This window comes from Suricata suricatta, chromosome 5, assembly GCF_006229205.1.
Source record: "Suricata suricatta isolate VVHF042 chromosome 5, meerkat_22Aug2017_6uvM2_HiC, whole genome shotgun sequence".
Classification (NCBI taxonomy): Eukaryota; Metazoa; Chordata; class Mammalia; order Carnivora; family Herpestidae; genus Suricata; species Suricata suricatta.
In genome coordinates, this window is record NC_043704.1 from 96,889,635 (window position 1) to 96,909,173 (window position 19,539).

A 19,539-nucleotide genomic window follows, 5' to 3' on the forward strand; every position below is an offset into this window, starting at 1 on the left:
CAAAACAAAACCCTGGCTCTGGGAAGCCAGGTGGAAGGTTGATTACAGCAGACATGAGGCACCACCTCTGTTTACCTAAACTGGTCTAGTGGGCAAGAATGACAGAGCAAGTAACCTCAGGGTCACTTCACTCCTGGCAACTTTGCCCTGCATTGGTCTATGCCCTATTTACCTGTTTACCTAATTTGGTCCTTCCTGCCTATGAGAGCAGCTTTCTGCTATAGTAGTAAGTTGGGGGGCACTTTCACCCTGAATACATAATCTTGTTTATTTCATATGCCTTTGTTCTATATTAGGGCCTCTGCCCCAGCTTCTCCACACTTATTTACCTAATCTTGTTTACCCAAAATTGGGTGTGAGCATCCTATGGATTTCTAATTCTTTATGCCTTGTTAACCCATCAGTGCAGGTTCAGGGAATTGCTAAGCTTATTCCCCCCACCTGAGGGAACCCTAAGGGGCAGAAGGTGGGGTCAGTTACATTCTTAAGAGGAACCTTACACCTGAGGGGGCTTGCTGTGGTCAGAAACGCCTAGCACTGTTCCAAAATATGTGTTTTTCCCCACCCAGGGACCTCAGGTCCTAACCTTTCTTTCCCTCTCTGCCTACTGAATCCTATCTTCTCCTATCATAATTTTTTCTTGATAGTGGGACTAAGGTACCTTTAGAAATGTGGTGGCTAGGTGTGAGGGTGGGGAAGGATTCTATAATCCCAGGATTAGGTCTCAGCCTCTTGCGAGCCTGTGCTTCTGGACATATGTGAGATTCACATATGCTTCCCAGTTGTTCTGCACCCTTGTGTCCAACAGGAAGGCTAGAACCAGCTAGAATTTGGTATTTTCCTTTCTCAGGTCAGTTAAGCGCTGACAAAAGCCCAGCAGGTGAGGCCCTGGTTAGGTAGTTCCTCTTGAGGGCAGACCTTGTTAAGAGGAACAGAATTACTCTAAGGTATTTTAAAATCCTTTCCTCCTACTCCCACCCCTGCCAGATCAGGAGGGGTTTTTTTCTCCAATATTAGAGTAAAATCCTGGTCGATATCCTCAAAATAAAACTCATAGAATTATTGGGGCCCCCTATAACTGGCCTCCCCTGGAATTTTTAGTTCTCAGACTTGTCCACTTAAAGCCTCCAGCAATTCATCAATTACAGTTCTGGTTTTTCTGTCTCAGCAGTTTCCTGTGGAGTTTCCAGTTCATGAGTTCCTGCTCTGGTGAAGTGTTATTTTCTCTATTTGCCTGTTGATCTCTCCAGTTCTGGGGGTAGCGAGTTACCCTGCAACTTCATTTCTATTATCGATCAGAGAAGGGTTGTTGATTTTTTAATTTTGTTTAGCTTTTTACTTGCTATTAGGATGGATGACTTTTTTTTTAAATAGGACAAATGACTTCTTTTTTTTTAAGTAGTTTTTGTCAAATTAGTTTCCATACAACACCCAGTGCTCTTCCCAACAAGTGCCCTCCTCCATCACCACCAATTCTTTCCCCCCTCCCCCTTCAACCCTCAGTTCCTTTTCAGTATTCAATAGTCTCTCAGGTTTTGTGTCCCCCTCTCTCTCCCCAACTGTCTTTCCCTCTTCCCCTCCCCCTGGTCCTCCATTAGGTTTCTCCTGTTCTCCTGTTAGACCTATGAGTGCAAACATATGATTTCTGTCCCTTCTCTGCCTGACTTATTTTGCTTAGCATGATGCCCTCGAGGTCCATCCACTTTCCTACAAATGGCCAGATTTCATTCTTTCTCATTGCCATGTAGTACTCCATTGTATAAGGACAGATGACTTCTAAACATGCAGAACTGGAACGTGGAAGTCCAATCTTGACTCCTTTTTGAAGTAGTGTTTTCTCAGCTATTTGTTTAGAATGAGGGAAGTGGTGAGCTATCAGAGTCAGAGTTCCCAATACTTTGTATTGAGCAAGTGATTTTAACTTCTTTTTTTCTTCTTCATTATTTAGAGAATACTTGATTTTAACTTCTTTAAGCAAAAGTTTTTGTGACTATAAAATACGAACTATAATACCTCCCTTATAGATGTTCTGTACAGGACAAAGGATATTATATATAAATATGCATGGAACAAAGCAGGAGGGAAAGCTAAATAAATATTAGCTGAAAAGGGGGAAGTGATATTTTTCTGACTGTCACCTCGTTCCTGGGGATGCTGGGTAATTTGGGGAGTGTTTTGAATGCCTGTGGAATGTGGTCACAGCCTGCCACTCACTCACACTGCTTAAGCCTACCTCCTTGCTAGTCCTTGAATGTGCCAAGGGCATTTTACCTCAGGGCCTTTGCATTGCTATTTCCTTTGCCTGGAACTTTCTTCACTTAGGTATCTATATGGCTCCCTCCTTTACCTCAGCCATGTCTTCAAATGATCCTTCAGGGAGGCTTTTTCAGAGTCCCCAGCTTTGGATTCACTCCCAATGATTTGTACCTCCTTCTCAGTTTTATTTTTCTTCATAGTACTTATACCGCTAACCATATATTTTTATTTTATTTTATTTTATTTTCTCATCTGGTTGCATTTCTACCGCCACTAAATGTAAGATCAGGAATTGTTCGCTGCTGAATCCCCAATGCCAAGATCCTGGGTCTTCCATATTGTAGGGGTTCAGTAAACTCAAGTTATGCATTTGAAAGAGCAAATTACACATTCCTTTAAAAAAGGTAATAAATAAGATTTATGAATGGAGAACGGCTGCCTTAAAATATTTGAATCCTTTTTTCATACTAGTCTTAGATTTTATCATTCCCTTCATCTCACTACTTATAGAGATGAAACTTCTGGGGATTTGATGCACAATAGAAATAAAGGAGGTGGCCTGCTTTGTATTACGGGGCCTCACACAGCACTGACTGAAAAATAGAACTATAAACAGCAATTAAATCAAATATCCTCATCCCCAGGTAGCCAGCGCTATCTGCTGCTGTAATTTTTGATTTCCCTTCTTGTTTAGACTTGGGACTTGGAATGCATATAAAGACAACTAAAATACCTACAGCTGTTGGAATACAAGAAGACAATTAGAGGACATGGGTACAACCTCATATCTCCTAGAATTGCCTCATTGGCTGTGACAGCTTCAGATGAGAGAGACAAAAAGACCCATATATTCCTGAACGGTTATTAACTCGGGTACATATGGTGGAGAACAGCGATTTGCTGGGGAAGCCCACTAGCTCTCGAGTGAAGTTACTGGGGTAGCAGCAATTCTGCTCTGCCGACTGTCCGCCCCCGCCCCTTCGGTTGAGGTCTCATCTACTAAGAAAACTTAAAGAGATATGGTATCCTCAAAATCTGGCATATAAATATGATGGCAATACTTTTTCCTGGGCTTTATTACTGAGAAAATCAGCTTGCTAAAAACAGAGTCCCCAGCATCCCGAAGTCCAACACTTCCTTTACCTGCCAAATGATGTTAAATGCGCTCCTCTCTCACCAAAGTTTGAAAGTCTTTTCATCCGCCTTGCTATTCTTGTTCTCTGAGATTGTCATAGTGACAGAAGAGTCTGGTTAATCCTGGTAGTGTGTTTGTGACCCAGTCAGTCCTTGGTTTTCAGCATATTGTTTTCCTGGAGATTTGCAGATCGCCATAAAATGAAATCCCACTGGATATATACTATTGCTATTATTGATTCTAATTTCCTGAGAAATTGTTAAATGAGCAGAGAAAGGTGCTAAAAACTGATGAATAGTGCGTTGGGGCCCAGCCAGGAGAGTAGAGGAGGGAGAGTGTTGCTGCAAGCAGCAAAGTGTACAAGCTGCTAAATCTTGATTGAGTGTCTACAGCAGAGAGAAGTGGTGTGGTTGATGACTAGATGCTTTGTAATGTGGGCAATGCTAGTCTCAAACAAGTAGGAAAGTCGTTGTCTTCTTTTTTTAAATATATTTATTTATTTATTTATTTACTTATTAAAATAGTTTATTACCAAGTTGGTTTCCATATAACACCCAGTACGCTTCCCCACAAGTGCCCCTCTCTATGACCATTTCCTCCCTTTCTCTTCCCCCCTCCCTCTTCACCCTCAGTTTGTTCTCAGCATTCATAAGTCTCTCATGATTTGCCTCAGTCCCTCTCCCCAACTCTTTCCCAGCCCTTTCCCCTTCCCATGGTCCCTTGTTAGGTCTCTCCTGTTAGACCTATGAGTGCAAACATATGGTATCTGTCCTTCTCTGCCTGACTTATTTCACTTAGCATGACACCCTCGAGGTCCATCCACTTTCCTACAAATGGCCATATGTCATTCCCTCTCATTGCCATGTAGTACGCCATTGTGTATATATACCACATCTTGTTGATCCATTCATCAGGTGATGGACATTTAGGCTCTTTCCATGATTTGGCAATTGTTGACATTGCTGCTATGAATGTTGGGGTACATGTGCCCCTATGCATCAGCACTTCTGTATTCCTTGGGTAGATCCCTAGCAGTGCTACTGCTGGATCATAGGGAGTTCTTTGATAGTTTTTTGAGGAACCTCCACACTGTTTTCCAGAGCGGCTGCACCAGTTTACATTGCCACCAACAGTGTAGGAGGGTGCCCGTCTCTCCACACCCTCACCAGCATCTATAGTCTCTTGATTTGTTCGTTTTAGCCACTCTGACTGGTGTGAGGTGGTATCTCAGTGTGGTTTTGATTTGTATTTCCCTGATGCTGAGTGATGCTGAGCATTGTTTCATGTTAGGCAAGTCTTCTTCTTGAACATGGTCACATTTTACTTTGCTATTTTTGTTTTATTTTTATCAGGGAATGCCCAGCTTTTAGTACAGAAATGCCTAACGTAAGTGGTCAGTAAATACTTTTTGAATAGAAATAATAAAGCTCTTCACAGCCTTTACCCCTTTCTTAAAAAACACCATCAAAATTTTCACTTATCCTTGGAAAACTATATGTTTTCATGGTTTTGTTTTTAATGAATACAGTTCAAATTTGTAGGTAATTATATGAGAAATTCACAAGTCTGATCTAATTTGAAATTTCAATGTACACCCACAATCTGGCTTTTAAGATTGCAATTGTCTATATTCGCTGTCACGGTTGAAAGAAAGCAAGATATTAAATATTTTTGTTGAACTGGTTTGGGTATGATAAGTGATAGCACCCAAAATAGAGCCAGACAAATAAAGCTTAACTAGAATAGCAACACCAGTTAACTTTTATGGCTTATTTATTGTATGCCATGCACTGCGCTAAGTGCTTTACAAATATTAATTTAGTAAAACCTCTTAAAAATGGTTTGAGGCAAATTACTATGATTCTCTCTGGTTTACAAGTTAAGGAACTGAAGCTTGGAGAGATTAAGTGATGAGCCCAAGGTCTGACAACTGACCTTCAAATTCCGATATCCAGGCTTCAGACCTGGTGCTCTTGACCACCATGTGTATTGCACAAATCAAAGCAAACAGGAACACGGTCAGTTAATATGGAGCGGTAATTGCAGAGGTAGGTCACATGATTTCAAGATTCAGGACATTTGTCCTAGAAATTATGCTATTGTTTAACAATGGTAATGAAGTATTTAAGCTACTTTTGAATTCATGAGAGAAAGATGTGTAACATACATATAGTTTCAGATCATTTAAGAAATTGTTTGATTCAGAGTTGCAACTTGTAATTTCAGGGGAAAAAGTCTACAAGATATCATGTGCTCACTGTCAGTTCTTTGCTGAGCACACATGTTGCGAAATGGTGGCTCTTTTATTTCTCTCCAGTCTCTTTTCTCCTTTTTACCTCTCAACTGCTGTTTTCAGGTGAACATCTCTTGCTTGGACTATGACAGAAGCCCCCAAACAGTCTTCCTACAACCCCAACTTGTTCTCCACATCATTGCCAGGAGTACCTTCACAAATCACTCTTGCCCTCACCAAGAACAGTGATTGCCACTGATTTTGAGGCATACACTCCACGGACCGTCTAGTGAAAGCTAAGGCCCCTACCCAGTAGGAAGAACTTTATACACATGACCCATTATTCTCTAACATTGCTCTTAAAACATTGTAATTCAAGTATAGCTGATGTACAGTGTAATATTAGTTTCCAGTGTACAGTGTAGTGATTCAACACTTCCATACATCACCTGGTGCCCATCATGAGAAGTGCTCCGTAATCTCCATTCCTTATTTCACTACCCCTCACCCCCTTCCCCTCTGGTCACCGTTGGGCTGCTCTGTCTAGTTAAGAGCTCCAGCACAGCTCTGCAGGGATTTCAGTGCCTGTCCCCAGCTTGCTTCTTCACCTGGGATCCCACCGTTTATCTCTTCCTCTGCGTCCTCTGGCTCCATTACACTTCGCATTATTTCTCATGCGCGGAGTACACTCTAAGTTCTCTCCTCTAGGAACACTCTTAATTATCTGGAATTCTATGCTGGAATAGAGAAGGCCTTATGATGTATCCGTCATAGACGGCCCAAGATTCAGACCTCACTAGCTAAGCTTGGGAATGGTGCTTAGCTGATTAGAATCTCAATGTCATCACTAGGAGCATGAGGGCACTAGCATTATTTACTTTACAGAGTTTTTATAAAGATCAGGTGAGAGAGTGAGTGTAAAGGGCATGGCACCCAATAAATGCATGTTCCTATCTTCAGTCCCAGATAGACCATCCTCACCTTCTATTGCCCATCCCCGCTCCCAGTGAGTGGATTTTGGGTTTTCCTCTCTGTGCTCCCGCGACAACCTGGGGAGAGACCTCTAGACCTGCAGTATTGTTTGGCATGCGTCTGTTCCTTGTCTGGTTCTCTGTCTGAGCCGATAGTGCTCAACCCAGCATTTCAGTAACCCGGGCAGCTCTTTACAAAATGTTCCTTCCTCAGTTCAGATAAAGCTGGGTATCCGATTTGGTTCATAGGCATGGTTTGTAAAGGTGATTTGAATGTTCGGGCCTAGACTGTAGACTCCTTCAGAGCTCACTTTGGGATTCATTAGTGAGCCCTGCTGCGGTCATGGGGTGGGGCACAGCGGGGCACTCAGGGCTTGCCCCCAAATGTGAATGAATGCCTGCATGTGTGATGGCCGGCTATCGGGGCCTTCTGAATATACATTTGACAAACTTTAATAACCTATTTAATTATAAAAACGTGATACTCAGATTGAGGTATTATTGATACTTTTACATTTATACCATGGTAATCAGTACCCATGCAGATAAAGACATGCTAGAAGTTCTCTCAAAGTCTACCTCTTCTTCAGGCCACTTCTTATTTACCTATTCAGTGTTGTTCATTTGTTTTTCCATTCCTTTGGGTCCCAAAGTCATATGGGTGAGATGATTTTTTAAAATGTGTATTTGTTTAGTTTTGAGACAGAGAAAGCATGAGATGGTGGGGGAGGGGCAGAGTGGGAGAGAGAATCCCAAGCAGGCTCCACGCCGTCAGTGCAGAGCCCTACACAGGGCTCGAAACCACAAACTGAGATCGTGACCTGAGCCTGAGCCACCCATGCACCCCTGGGTGAGGTGACTTTAACCTCTTAAAGGGTGCCTAAATACCTGGAGCTGAAATTAACAGTCGACTTGCCACTATAAAATTTCTCACCGTCAGGCTTCTATATGTGATCCCATCCCTTCTAGCATATGCTTTGTGCCTTCCTCTTGGGGTGTATATTGCAGATTTGTATTTGATCTTCCTGTGTTTTTTTGTTTTTAGCAAGTCATCGGTAATTGTGTTTAGCTGTACAAGTATATACAGCACCTTGAGAAAGGAAGAAGAAAGGGGCTAATGACATTAAAAGTGATAGCTCTAGCATTTTGTTGAAATAAACTTTCCCACCCATAATGTCTGGTAGCATTTCTTTTCTGAATTCTAAACAGAAGCTGATATATAGTAAAATGCTTCTTTTCATATAGTAAATAGTGTCGGAGCACCGTGACTAATAAAATCAGCCTTCTCACTTACACACGGAAGAGTTTTAAGTTTATTTTCAATAGACTCGATTTCAGTTTAATTTCAAATGGCCTCTAGACAGTAAGCTGAATGGTGGGGAAGGGAAGTAGAGTCCTATCTTTTCTGGGAAAGAGAATCATGGCTTCATTACTTCAATTCTGGCTTAAGAACTGAAATGTTATCAGCTTAACAAAAAGGATGTAAATATATTACAAATGTGTCTCTAACTATGGCGAGGGATGAATTTCCGTATTGGAAAGTCACAGCTTAGGTATTTTTATTGAAATAAAAATGGTGGATTCTGGGACTATATTTAATTTCTTTACAATGTTATTTTCTCTTAGGTAATTAGCTCTGATGAGGGGTCTACTGTTTCCTTCTGGATGATAGACACTGGGCAGAAAATCAAACAGTTTACTGGTTGCCATGGCAACGCAGAAATCAGCACCATGGCCCTTAATGCAAATGAGACACGGCTTTTGACTGGCAGCACAGATGGGACTGTAAAGGTGAGAACGCAGTGGTGCTTTCTCTCCACATATGAGGAGGCTAAATACTATGTGAAGGGGCACAGCTATATTTGTTTCTGCCTTTTTGGTCATGCAAGAGGAAAGGCGAGACAAGATAGAAGCGTTAAACAACCCATACCATCTAATAACAAAGCTGTTAGAGAAAAAGAAAAAGAACCTCAGTGGACAAATGAATAAATGATTTCTCTGAGTAAATTATTTAGAATAAAAGCACAATGTGGCATACTTACTTCAGAAAGCCTTTCTCACTAGTCCTCCTCTCAGGACTACTTTGGGGAATATGAAGTCTGAATAATTTTCTTATGCTTCACCTAATGCCCCTAGTTTTCCTCTTCTTAGTTTGTGAAATGAGAAATTAGCACGACCAAGAAAACTGGTTAAGATGGCAGAGATGCAAATTTGGGGGCAAATGAATATTTCAAAATCAGCCCATGTTATAATTTGCACATTTATGTGAAGGCGAGTGAGACGGATAGTAGGAAGAACAATCATTATCTTATTTACTATCATCCTAAACGTACAGTATTAATACTTCCACTTTTATTATTTTATAACTATTACTAATTACTTTTGGGAGAAAAGTACAAAAACGATCAGATTTTTCATGCCAAGCTTGGACATTTGCTATCTGGAATCATGCCTACCAGTGAATCTCGTCTGCTCCCCTCAGCTCTGAGACTAATGACAGTCTTTGATTGGAGATGGCTTGTGACACTCTGAGGCAACAGAAGGCAGTTTCCCAGAATAAGCTTTGAATGGTTCTCAAACTCCTGTCATAACTGGAATGAGAAGGGTATTAATTAGGTGTACCTTCCATGGTGGGGTGGGTGCTACATGCCAGCAGCCTGCAAGGGAGGGTAATAGAAGGCTGTCTGGATGTGTGGGAAGAACATGGTGGCTGTTGGAGTTCAGGGGAATTGTAGGCGGGCACCTGTCCATGTGAAGGAGGTGCTATGGCAGGTGGCCATGAGAATTTCTGCAAACCACCAGAGCTGGGCCTCTGGGAAGGTTAACAGCATGAAGTTAGGGACTGGGAGTGTGTGTTTAAGTAATCTAGTTTACGGGAGAACTGTTAAGGCATGTGAAGGTCGTGGGACAATTCCAACCCCAATAGTCGAGGTGGAATAAAACAAGGATGACTGAAACCGGAGGATCAGACAGGCTTAGGTAAAAGGAGCAAGTGAGTATCCCACGTACTAGTCCTGGGGTATGAGACTGAACTGAGAAATGAAATGAATAGATTAGGTTCCTTTTACACCCGTCTTGGAAAGTTACGAGTTACCCCGTCTAGAGTATGGCGGACGTGCAGATGGTTGCTAAAAGCTTGCGGATAGAACCAGCTAAAGGACTTAATAGGACTTGGGGACCGTCAGATCTTTACAATACCTATCTCTGGGTATTATTTTAGGTGGGCTTGGTAAGAGCCATGTTTAGAGGACACCGAAGTAAAAGGCGAAAGATTTATTCACTCTGAAGAGAAACCAGAGGGTTGGAGGACACTGAAGTGACATGGGTGAAAAGCATTGCACCCTTCAACATTTCAGCTCAAGCCTTGCCTCTTAGAAGTTAATGTGAATTTAGTAGTATAATCACAGCTTTTGAAAGTACATTCATCTTTACCATAATAACACAACAGAATTCTGAAATTTGGCAACCTCTGTAGGATGCATAAATCAGGGTTGAGCTGCCCTGGACATATTCTATGAAGAGACAGGAATGAATGACATTTTCCAATCTCATTTATAATTTAGAATCCAAAACCAATACTTATGTCATCAAACATTGAAAAGTATTGTCCTATTTATCATAGCTTTGAAGTGACTGATTTTTAATTAATTAGTGTTTTGAATAATTAATGTATGCATACAGTAAAAGTTGAAATATCAAAGAGTTATACAGTGAAAAGAAAGCCTCTTTCTCACCTCCCTTGTAGCTACCACTGTTATTGGTTTCTCATATGCCTTCTAGCCCCTGAGCACCATTTGTTTTGTAATGCAGCCCAGGATATACGAAGTTCTGCATTTTGCATTTTCTATCTTGGACATTGACTCATATGAATGCATACAATAATAATAATGTAGTTAACTTTTATTGAATACATACCAACAACCAGGTACTGCAGTAAGCACTTTATGCCTACAAACACATGTGCACACCCCTATAGCCCCCATATATATATATATATATATATATATAAAATATAGTTGGTATTATTATTATGCCAATCTTATAGAGGAAGAAACTACAGCCCAAGGAGATAAAGCAAGTTGCTTAAGGTTTCACAGTTGGCCCAGTTTTGACAGAGCTTAGAAATACAGAAATGACATATTCTTCTTAATGACTGCATTATATGCTACTGTATAGATATTCCATATTCTGATTGTTTAGTCCCTTGTTAATGAGAAACTGGGTTAATTCAGGTCGTTAGCTTTTATAAACAGTGCTTCAAGAAAAGCCTTCAAGCGTGCCTGGGTGGCTCAGTAAATTAAGCATCAGACTTCAGCTCAGATCATGATCTTATGGTCTCTGAGTTCAAGCCCCACATTGGGCTCTCTGCTGTCCACATGGAGCCTGCTTTGGATCCTCTATCCCCCTCTCTCTCTGCTCCTCCTCTGCTTATTCTCTCTGTCTCAAAAATAAATAAACTTAAAAAAAAGAATAGCTTTCAAAATGCCATTTCACACATTTAAGTGTTTCTGTGAGATAATTTTCTAGAAGTTGAATTTTTAAGTCAAGAGTTTATGCAACTGAATTTTGATAGTGCCAAATGGTCTTTGTGTATGATGCACAAGCAACGTTTCATAGCAGGGCTTAGTTTTAACTGCTGGTGACCTAATGATGTTCTGTTGTAAGGAGCCCCCACTGGGGCTGGGTCCTGACCCAGTGCCTGAGGAAGTAAACTCAGAGTCCTTCTCCTCCGTAGGACTGGGTGTGGCATCCACTAACAATAGGACACCTTACCGGGAGCAGATGGGAAACCTATACACAAGGACTGTGTTTCAGGGTCTGTATTAGATGTTTAATCCTCCAAACGTCCTAGAGGAGTAAGCTTCCTGTGTCATAAATGAGGAAACAAACTTAGAGAGATTTACTTAGAGAAAGAACCATGATCTCAACACTTACAAAATGTAGCTCTACATAATTTTGTAGTCTCCCCCTTAAAAATACATACTAATTCATAGGCTTTGAGTCAATTATTAGAATAGATTTATGGGTTCCAGGTAGAATTATAAACATAATGGGTTATTTAAATGGTGAGAGAATTTTCTTTAATTATTACATGCCCTAAGTGAATTAACCCTAGTCCAGAATATAAACACAAAAGCTTAAACTAATTCTATTCCACTGTGTCATTTTACTCACTGAATAAGACCTTTTCTTTTCTTGTCTCAAAGGGGATTTAAATTTTTCTCTTAAAGGTATGGGACTTCAATGGATACTGTCACCACACCCTAAATGTTGGTCAAGCGGGAGCTGTGGATATTTCACAGATCTTGGTTCTTAAGAAGACAATACTGGTTACTGGCTGGGAGAGGTATGCTTCATGCAAAACTGTAGGAAGGCAGAGTGTTTTCATTTGAATAAAAATCTAAAACATAAAAAAACACAGAAATCTTGACTGATTCTGAGTCATTAACTTGCTGGTGATTGAGGTGAGTGAAACTGGTTGGACTGACTGAACGCTTAATGACTAAAATGCTATAAGATCATGTAGCTCAAGCAGCTTTGAGGAGTTAGAAGGCTTTCTTCTGGCTTTTGGGATCTTTTTCTTTAAACCACTCCAGGCAGGGTCATAATACCACTTCCCGAGTATTAACTCCAAAAGTCTCCCAAATTTTATAGTCAATCAATTCTTAAAGTATAAATAATATTCTTTCAACTATCAAGGAAACTCATTTCTTCTCTCATTACTTAGTTTAAATTGCAGCAAAGAGGGAAATAGGCCACTGCATTCTGTGTTAACACTTCCTTCATATCAGGGCAGAGGGCTTTCACAGCCTGCTTACGGTTTTCAACGAGCAATTCTTCCATTTCATTAGGAGGAAAATTACTTTTCTTTCTTTTTCTCCTGAGAGAACTAAGGGATCATAAATAGGACTTTTCTATGGCATTGTATAAGCACTAGGAAAATTAAAGTGTGGTATTTTCTGAAAATATATTGTCCGTAAATTCAACAGTTCACAAAATATGGCTCTAATAGGTAATTTGCCCCACATTTTCACTATGGAATTTTGATCTTCATGATTTGAGGCTAGGGTTGAAATCACATCTTATACCTAGAAAACTAGCAGTATTTATTTGGGAATTTTTATCAATCACATGAAAGGCTTTTTCTTCTAATGCAAATGTGCATGTGCAGACTAGAAAACATAATGCCTCTTACAGCTTAGTTTTCAGGGGTAGTTTGACTATAAGGAAAGAAAATATAATCTACATTCTTCTACTTGATATTAAGAATTAATTCAAGGAACACCTGGGTAGCTCAGTCAGTTAAGCATCTGACTTATGTTCGGGTCATGATCTCGTGGTCCATAGGTTTGAGCCCCACATCCGGCTCTGTGCTGACAGCTCAGAGTCTGGAGCCTGCTTTGGATTCTGTGCCTCCCTCTCTGCCTCTCCTCTGCTCATTCTCTGTCTCTGTCTCACAAAAATAAATAAACATTTAAAAAAAAAGAATTCAATAATCTTCGCCTTTGAAAAACAAGGCTTCCTCACGTCCTGGGGACAGTCCTGATCCATTAACGACTTATCCATTAACAGACTATGGCCTAATTATTTCTATTGGGCTATGGCAATAAATAAGCTTAATTCTCAAATATTATGGCATGGTAGATGTGAAGTATACAGCTGATCCAATTTATATTTTGAACATAAAATTCTTTGAAAAAGAATTTTAAAAATTAATCAGTATAAGTCCAAACTTTGGCAGTACTGTTTTCTTAATTATATATTTTTACATATCCATAGAGAAATTTACATAAAAGTAAGGTTTTTTTTTTTATTGCGTATGCAAGTCAGTTTTAAAAGATTAAATGAAGAGAATCCTCTAAAAGTGGCCTAAAAGAACACCTGGGGGTGCCTGGCTGGCTCAGTTCATAGAGCATGTGAGTCTGGATATCTGAGTTGTGAGTTCAAGCCCCACACTGGGCATTGAACTTACTTAAAAAAAGAAAAAGGAGGAGAGGGAAGAAGAGGGGAGGAAGAGGGGGAGGAAGAACCTAGGTGGCTCAGTTGGTAAGTGTCTAACTCTTGATTTTGGCTCAGGTCATGATCTCACAGTTCCCAAGACTGAGTCCTGTGCCAGGCTCTATGCTGACAGCATGGAGCTTGCTTGGGTTTCTCTCTGTCTCTCTCAAAAATAAATAAATAAACTTTAAAAAGAAAGAAAGAAAGAAAGAAGCAACAGCTGATGTTCTGATATGTCTCGCGGGGTGGTTCCTTTCTTTAATCTCAGAGGGGGAGATGTGGACAGACCGAGGTAGGAGGAGGAGCAGTTGCCACTCCGTCCATCTTTCCCCGTCTTCCCCTTCTTCTTCGACGTTGTCAAGACTTGGATCCCTTAGTTGGAACTGAAAGTTGAAGGATGGCATTCTCAATTGTGTTATTTCACTTTTACATTGGGAGATTTAAAAATTATATTTCTTAAGTCAAAGGCCTTAGGTTAGGACAGATTTTACCGGAATTTGGCGGGGTCCTTTATATCAGGAGGCATTTAACAAAGGAGACAAGTGGACAGGTCAATTCTTTGGTTACAGTAGGGGGAGGATGGTCCATTAAGCCAACTCTGTAATAGGTTAGTGATTAGAGAATAAATTTTAGATGATTGAGAGTTTATTAAGTTTTCTCTTTTTTAAATGCTTATTATTTTGAAAGAGAGAGTGTAAGAGGTAGAGAGGGGCAGAGAGAGAGAGAGAGAGAGAGAGAGAGAGAGAGAGAGAGAGAGAGGGAGAATCTCAAGCAGGCTCCATGCTCATCACAGAACCCGACATGGGGCTCAATCCCACCACCCTGGGATCATGACCTGAGCCAAAATCAAGACTCAGATACTCAACCAACTGAGCCACCCAGGCATCCCATTAAAATTTCTTTATAACTTAGAGAGAGGCTGCTTAAATTAAGCTGTAGCTTTAACTTTAGGCTCTATCTAACTAAAGAGACTGGTTTACAGTTTTGCCCAGGATAGGATAGACATTACTTTTATTGACTGAGATACCTAGATATGCATCTATTTATTTTATTTATAACACTTTCTAGCATTAGGTCCTTTACATATTATCTGACTTAATCCTGAGCTTCATTTGAAAGGTAGGCAATACTTTGCAGATGTCTGAATCTCTATCTCCAGGTCTTAGCTCTCTCAGCTCACTTACCCATTTGCTTTCCAGACACGTCTGACTGCAATCTCAAATTCAACATATTCTAAGCTGAATTTATTATTTGTTCCCCTCCTTGAAACCTGCTTTTCTCTCTTAGCTTCAGAGATTTGGTTACCAGCCAGAGACCTGAACATCCACCTTGGTTCTTCCTTCTACCTCAACTTCACAATCAAGTAGTCTTACCTGTTTTATATTCTAAATATTTCTCAAACCTGTTCCTAGTACAACTACAACTGTATAATTCAGAGCATCATTTCTACCTGGATGAATGTCACAGCCCTTTTCTCTAGCAATGCCTCCTTGTTATTCTTAGATTCTGTGCATTTTAACTGTAATAATTTCTTTCTACAATGCATTCCATCTATGTCACCTCCTTGGTTAACACCTTTCAGAGTGTTGAAAAAATAATTTGAAGGCTCCTCTGGCCTGAGCCTATTCTTAGTTTCATTCTTGCCCCTTCTCACCTAAAACAGGAAAGTGCTGCCAGGGCACTCCCAGGTAAGCCATGCTTTTTTCACACTCCCTTGCCCCTATTCTCTCCCCTTCTCTAGAAATCCCTCCCCAAACATTGTCCATAGGGCTAACATTTATTCCTGTTTTAGGTCTTTGTTCATTTATCTTCTCCATCAGGACATCTCTCTTTACTCCCAGGTGGAAATACAGTCCCTATTTGTCTTTGTGCTGGTTAGCTTCCTGGACTTTATTTAACATAGGACTGAATTATAACATTTAATAAATTGTGTGTGTGTGTGTGTGTGTGTGTGTGTGTGTGTGTTTGTGTCTGGTTCTTAGTAGGTGCTCCATGGTATTTGTTGAATGACTTAATTAGTATTTATTAAGTAGACAGGGAATCTGAGAATTAGAGAGATCAATTACTCATGGTCATCCTGTGAATTAAGAAGCAAGCAAGATAGTTACTCAAATCTATTCTCTCTTCACAATAAACCAAGAATCTAAGCATTACCAGTCCTTTTGTACAAGGGAGAAAATGAGGTTTGAAGAGGTTGGGTAGCCTAGCCAGCACTACAAAGCTAGTAGACAGCTGACTTGGAATTCCATGCCAAAGTCCATGCTCTTCCCACCACTCCTGAGTTACAAGTGGAATCACTAAATCATAGGAGAATAACTATATTCTCTTAAGTAATCAGATTGAATAAGTTGGTTAAGTCAATCAAAGCTAATGAATCAGTTTCGTGTGTTTGAAGAAACCCATAAAAAAACATGTATTATCAAATTAATGCCTCAAGGCTTTAGCTTACTATTATTTTTCCTTTTTCCTTCCCACAAATATTTTTAAACTGCACCTTGGTTGAAAGTGCTGAGTTAGGAACTATGGGGGACTGGATGTGAAGAAGCATGATTCTTGCTCTCAAGGGCATCACATTCTAACTGGAGAGTCAACTCCCCCAAGGCAGGATATGATAAATGCCACTGTGAAATGGTCCTATGCAAAACCTGAATTGGAGAGCCTCTTTGGTATCTAATACATTTGTTAGGGGCCCCTGGTGGCTCAGTCAGTTCAGCGTCTGACTTCTGCTCAGGTCAAGATCTTATGGTTTCTTGAGTTTGAGCCCCACATCAGGCTCTGTGCTGACAGCTCAGAGCTTGGAACCTGCTTCAGATTCTGTCTTCCTCTCTCTCTGCCCCTTCCCCATTCTCTCTCTCTCTCTCTCTGCCTCTCTCTCTCTCTCTCTCAAAAATAAACATTAAAAAATTTAGAAATACATTTGTTAATATCTAGAGAATATGTTAAATCTGTTAAAGAGAAGCCCCAAATTCAGAACTTTTAAAACCATGTTTCTTACCATTTTAAGCAAAATATATTTAGAGACAAAGCTGTGAGTTGACATGGAGCCAATTAAATAATGTCTGGTTAAATATCCAGTCATATTTACACTGGTGAAAATATACAAATAGATGATAGATGAACTGCATTTGCATGTGTAGTTCTGGTAAAATGAAATAAATAACCATAATAGTTCAAGATTTTATCCTGCTCTAAAGTTCTATGATTCTATAATTTAAAAAAATAGGCTAAGGCTTTTAGTTTCTCCCACTTTATTTCTTTCCTTCCTGTTAAAGGAAAAACCTCTGTTTAGGAAAGTTTTATCTCTGTAAAATATCCAGAATCATACAAATATAAAAAACAAATCTTTTGTATAATTTCAAGTAGTTCTAAAATATTAATTGATAGCATCTTTCACAAAGCTCTATCAAAATAGGTGCTCAATAAATAGCTGTTGATATCATTCGATTTCTAAAAGTACTTTTATGTGAAATTAGATTAGGGATTTGAAGTTCCTCAACAATGAAACTTATCTATCAGAAGATATTAAATTCTTAATAATTGCTTTACTATGGTACTGTACTTCTATGTGACTCAATTGGTTTCTATTATTAGGGTGAGAACCAGAACGAAAATTTCTAAAATGTAACTCGCTCTGAATAACCATGTTGGAAGTCAGGAGGGGCAGGTATGTTGGAAATTCACAAATAGCCATCAAGTCAAATTTTGTGATCGTTTTAGTGTCCAAAATTTGACTCCACAAATTTTAGTAAAAAGAATAAAAATGAACTGGTTTATACTGAACACATTCTCTGCCTCTGAGATACTTCTTTTCAGCTGAAAAGCGATGGACTGAACAAGGATAGATTCTTATCATTGGACTAACAACACATGAACAGTTAGCCTCTAAGAGAGCATTTGTTCTCTTCATGGTAATTTCTACATGATAAGTTTGGGTAAAAGTTATTTTCCCAGCTCATTCATCCTAAAAGAGGGTTTTTTTTTTCAATTTTTTTTTGTTTGTTTTTTGTTTTTTTGGTGCTTGTCAGGTAAACTCATTTTGTTCTCGCAGAATTGGTTATTATATCTACATTCTGAATGAGAGGTCTGATCGTCTTCACAGATGACACGGTGACTCAGGATCTCAGTCAGATGGGTGTGGAATGAAGCTAGTAAACCTCTTCAATGTCAAAAGAACAAATCTCTCAGACTCCTCAAATGCCTTAAAATTGGCTCATTCTGCAGTTCAATTTAACTCCTGGCAAAAGTACAAACTTAAAAAAAAGCTATCATTGAAATGGACGAAGTAAGAAATGCAGTGTGGATTCTTAAGGTATTTTAAGGATAACTGTCATTTCAATGGAAAGTCTCGTGTTAGGTTTTAAGGGAAAGGTGGCAGCTAATTAGTTTCTCAACATTTTGACACACAAGGTCAAGCATCAGAAGGGATAGTTTTTATACCATCTTCTGAAAAGCATTTTGGGTCTTTGGGTCATACTACCTAAATATATCTAGTTAATATGTGTACCTTGGCAAAAAGACGTTTGACATTGAATTTTGACTGAGAGATAATAGAAGAGATATAGGACTGAACTTTTCCCTCTCATTCCCACCCTGCTCTCTCCATTCCCAAACTTATCAATAGGTAAAACTTCAACCAAACTTACCAGTAGGTAAAGAAAAAATTAAAAATGTATACATGTAAAACTCTTAGGAGATTCATGGCAATTTCAGAACTGCAAAGTAACTATTGTATCTTACCTTGCTAAGCCTCATATTAATATTATTAAAAGAACATTAGTATTAAAATTATTGATTTTTAAAGAAAGAATGATTCGTACATCAATTCTGTAAATATTTATTAAATGCCTATTATGTGCTAGGTACTAGTCTAAGCACTGGTGATACAGAAAAGAAAAAACCAAAGTCCCCATGAGCTTATTTTTGGTAGCAGAGACAATAAGTACAGACAAATAAATATAAACCACACTATCACATGATGATAATTGTAAAGACAGAGAAATGTAGGGTGAGGGATGAGAGACTCTTATTTTATTTTATCTTTTAATTTAAATCAAGTTTTATTCTGATTGAAAACTCCAAGTAAGTAATAGTGCTACCCACTTAAAATTTTCTTTTATTTATTCAAGTATGTTTAGCATACAGTATTATATTAGTGTCAGGTGTGTAATACAATGATTCAACAATTCTATACCTTACTCTGTCCTCATCACAGTAAGTGTACTCTTAACCCCCTGTATGTATTTTACCATCTTTCCCACCAATTTCCCCTTTGGCAACCAATAGTTTGTTCTCTATATTTAAGAGCTTTTTTTGGTTTGTGTCTTTTTCTTTGTTCATTTATTTTGTTTCTTAACATCTACATATGAATGAAATCGTAGGGTATTTGTCTTTCTCTGACTGACTTATTTCATTTAGCATTATACTCTCCAGATCCATCCATGTTGTTGCAAATGACAAGATTTCATTCATTTTTATGGCTGAGTAATATTCCATTATATATATCTATCTATTATCTATCTATTTCCACATCTTCTTTATCCATTCATTCATGGATGGACACTTGGATTGCATCCATATTTTGGCTATTGTAAATAATATTGCAATAAATATAGGGGTGCATATATCTTTTTGAATTAGTGTTCATTTTATAGAGTAAATACCCAATAATGGAATTACTGGATCATATGGTAATTCTGTTTAATTTTTTGAGGAACTGTTTTCCACAGTGGCTGTACCAATTTACATTCTTACCAATAGTACATGGGTGGTCCTTTTTCTCTATATCCTCGCCAACACTTGTTATTTTATATGTTTTTAGCCATTCTGACAAGTGTGAGGTGATACATAATTGTGGGTTTGATTTGCATTTCCTTGATAATTAGTGATCTTCTCAGGTGTCTGTTGGCCAGTCTTGTGTTTTTTTTTGGACAGATGTCTATTCATGT

General features: G+C 39.1%; 1 protein-coding gene across 1 annotated transcript in view; it reads left to right on the plus strand.

Moving 5' to 3' along the window:
* WDR49 (WD repeat domain 49) overlaps positions 1-19,539 on the plus strand; it is a 133,211-nt gene that overhangs the window by 69,641 nt on the left and 44,031 nt on the right. The window contains exons 9-10 of the mRNA XM_029940784.1: positions 8,222-8,386; positions 11,827-11,969. Coding sequence (XP_029796644.1) covers positions 8,222-8,386; positions 11,827-11,969 — 308 coding nt within the window. The remainder of the gene's footprint in view (positions 1-8,221; positions 8,387-11,826; positions 11,970-19,539) is intronic.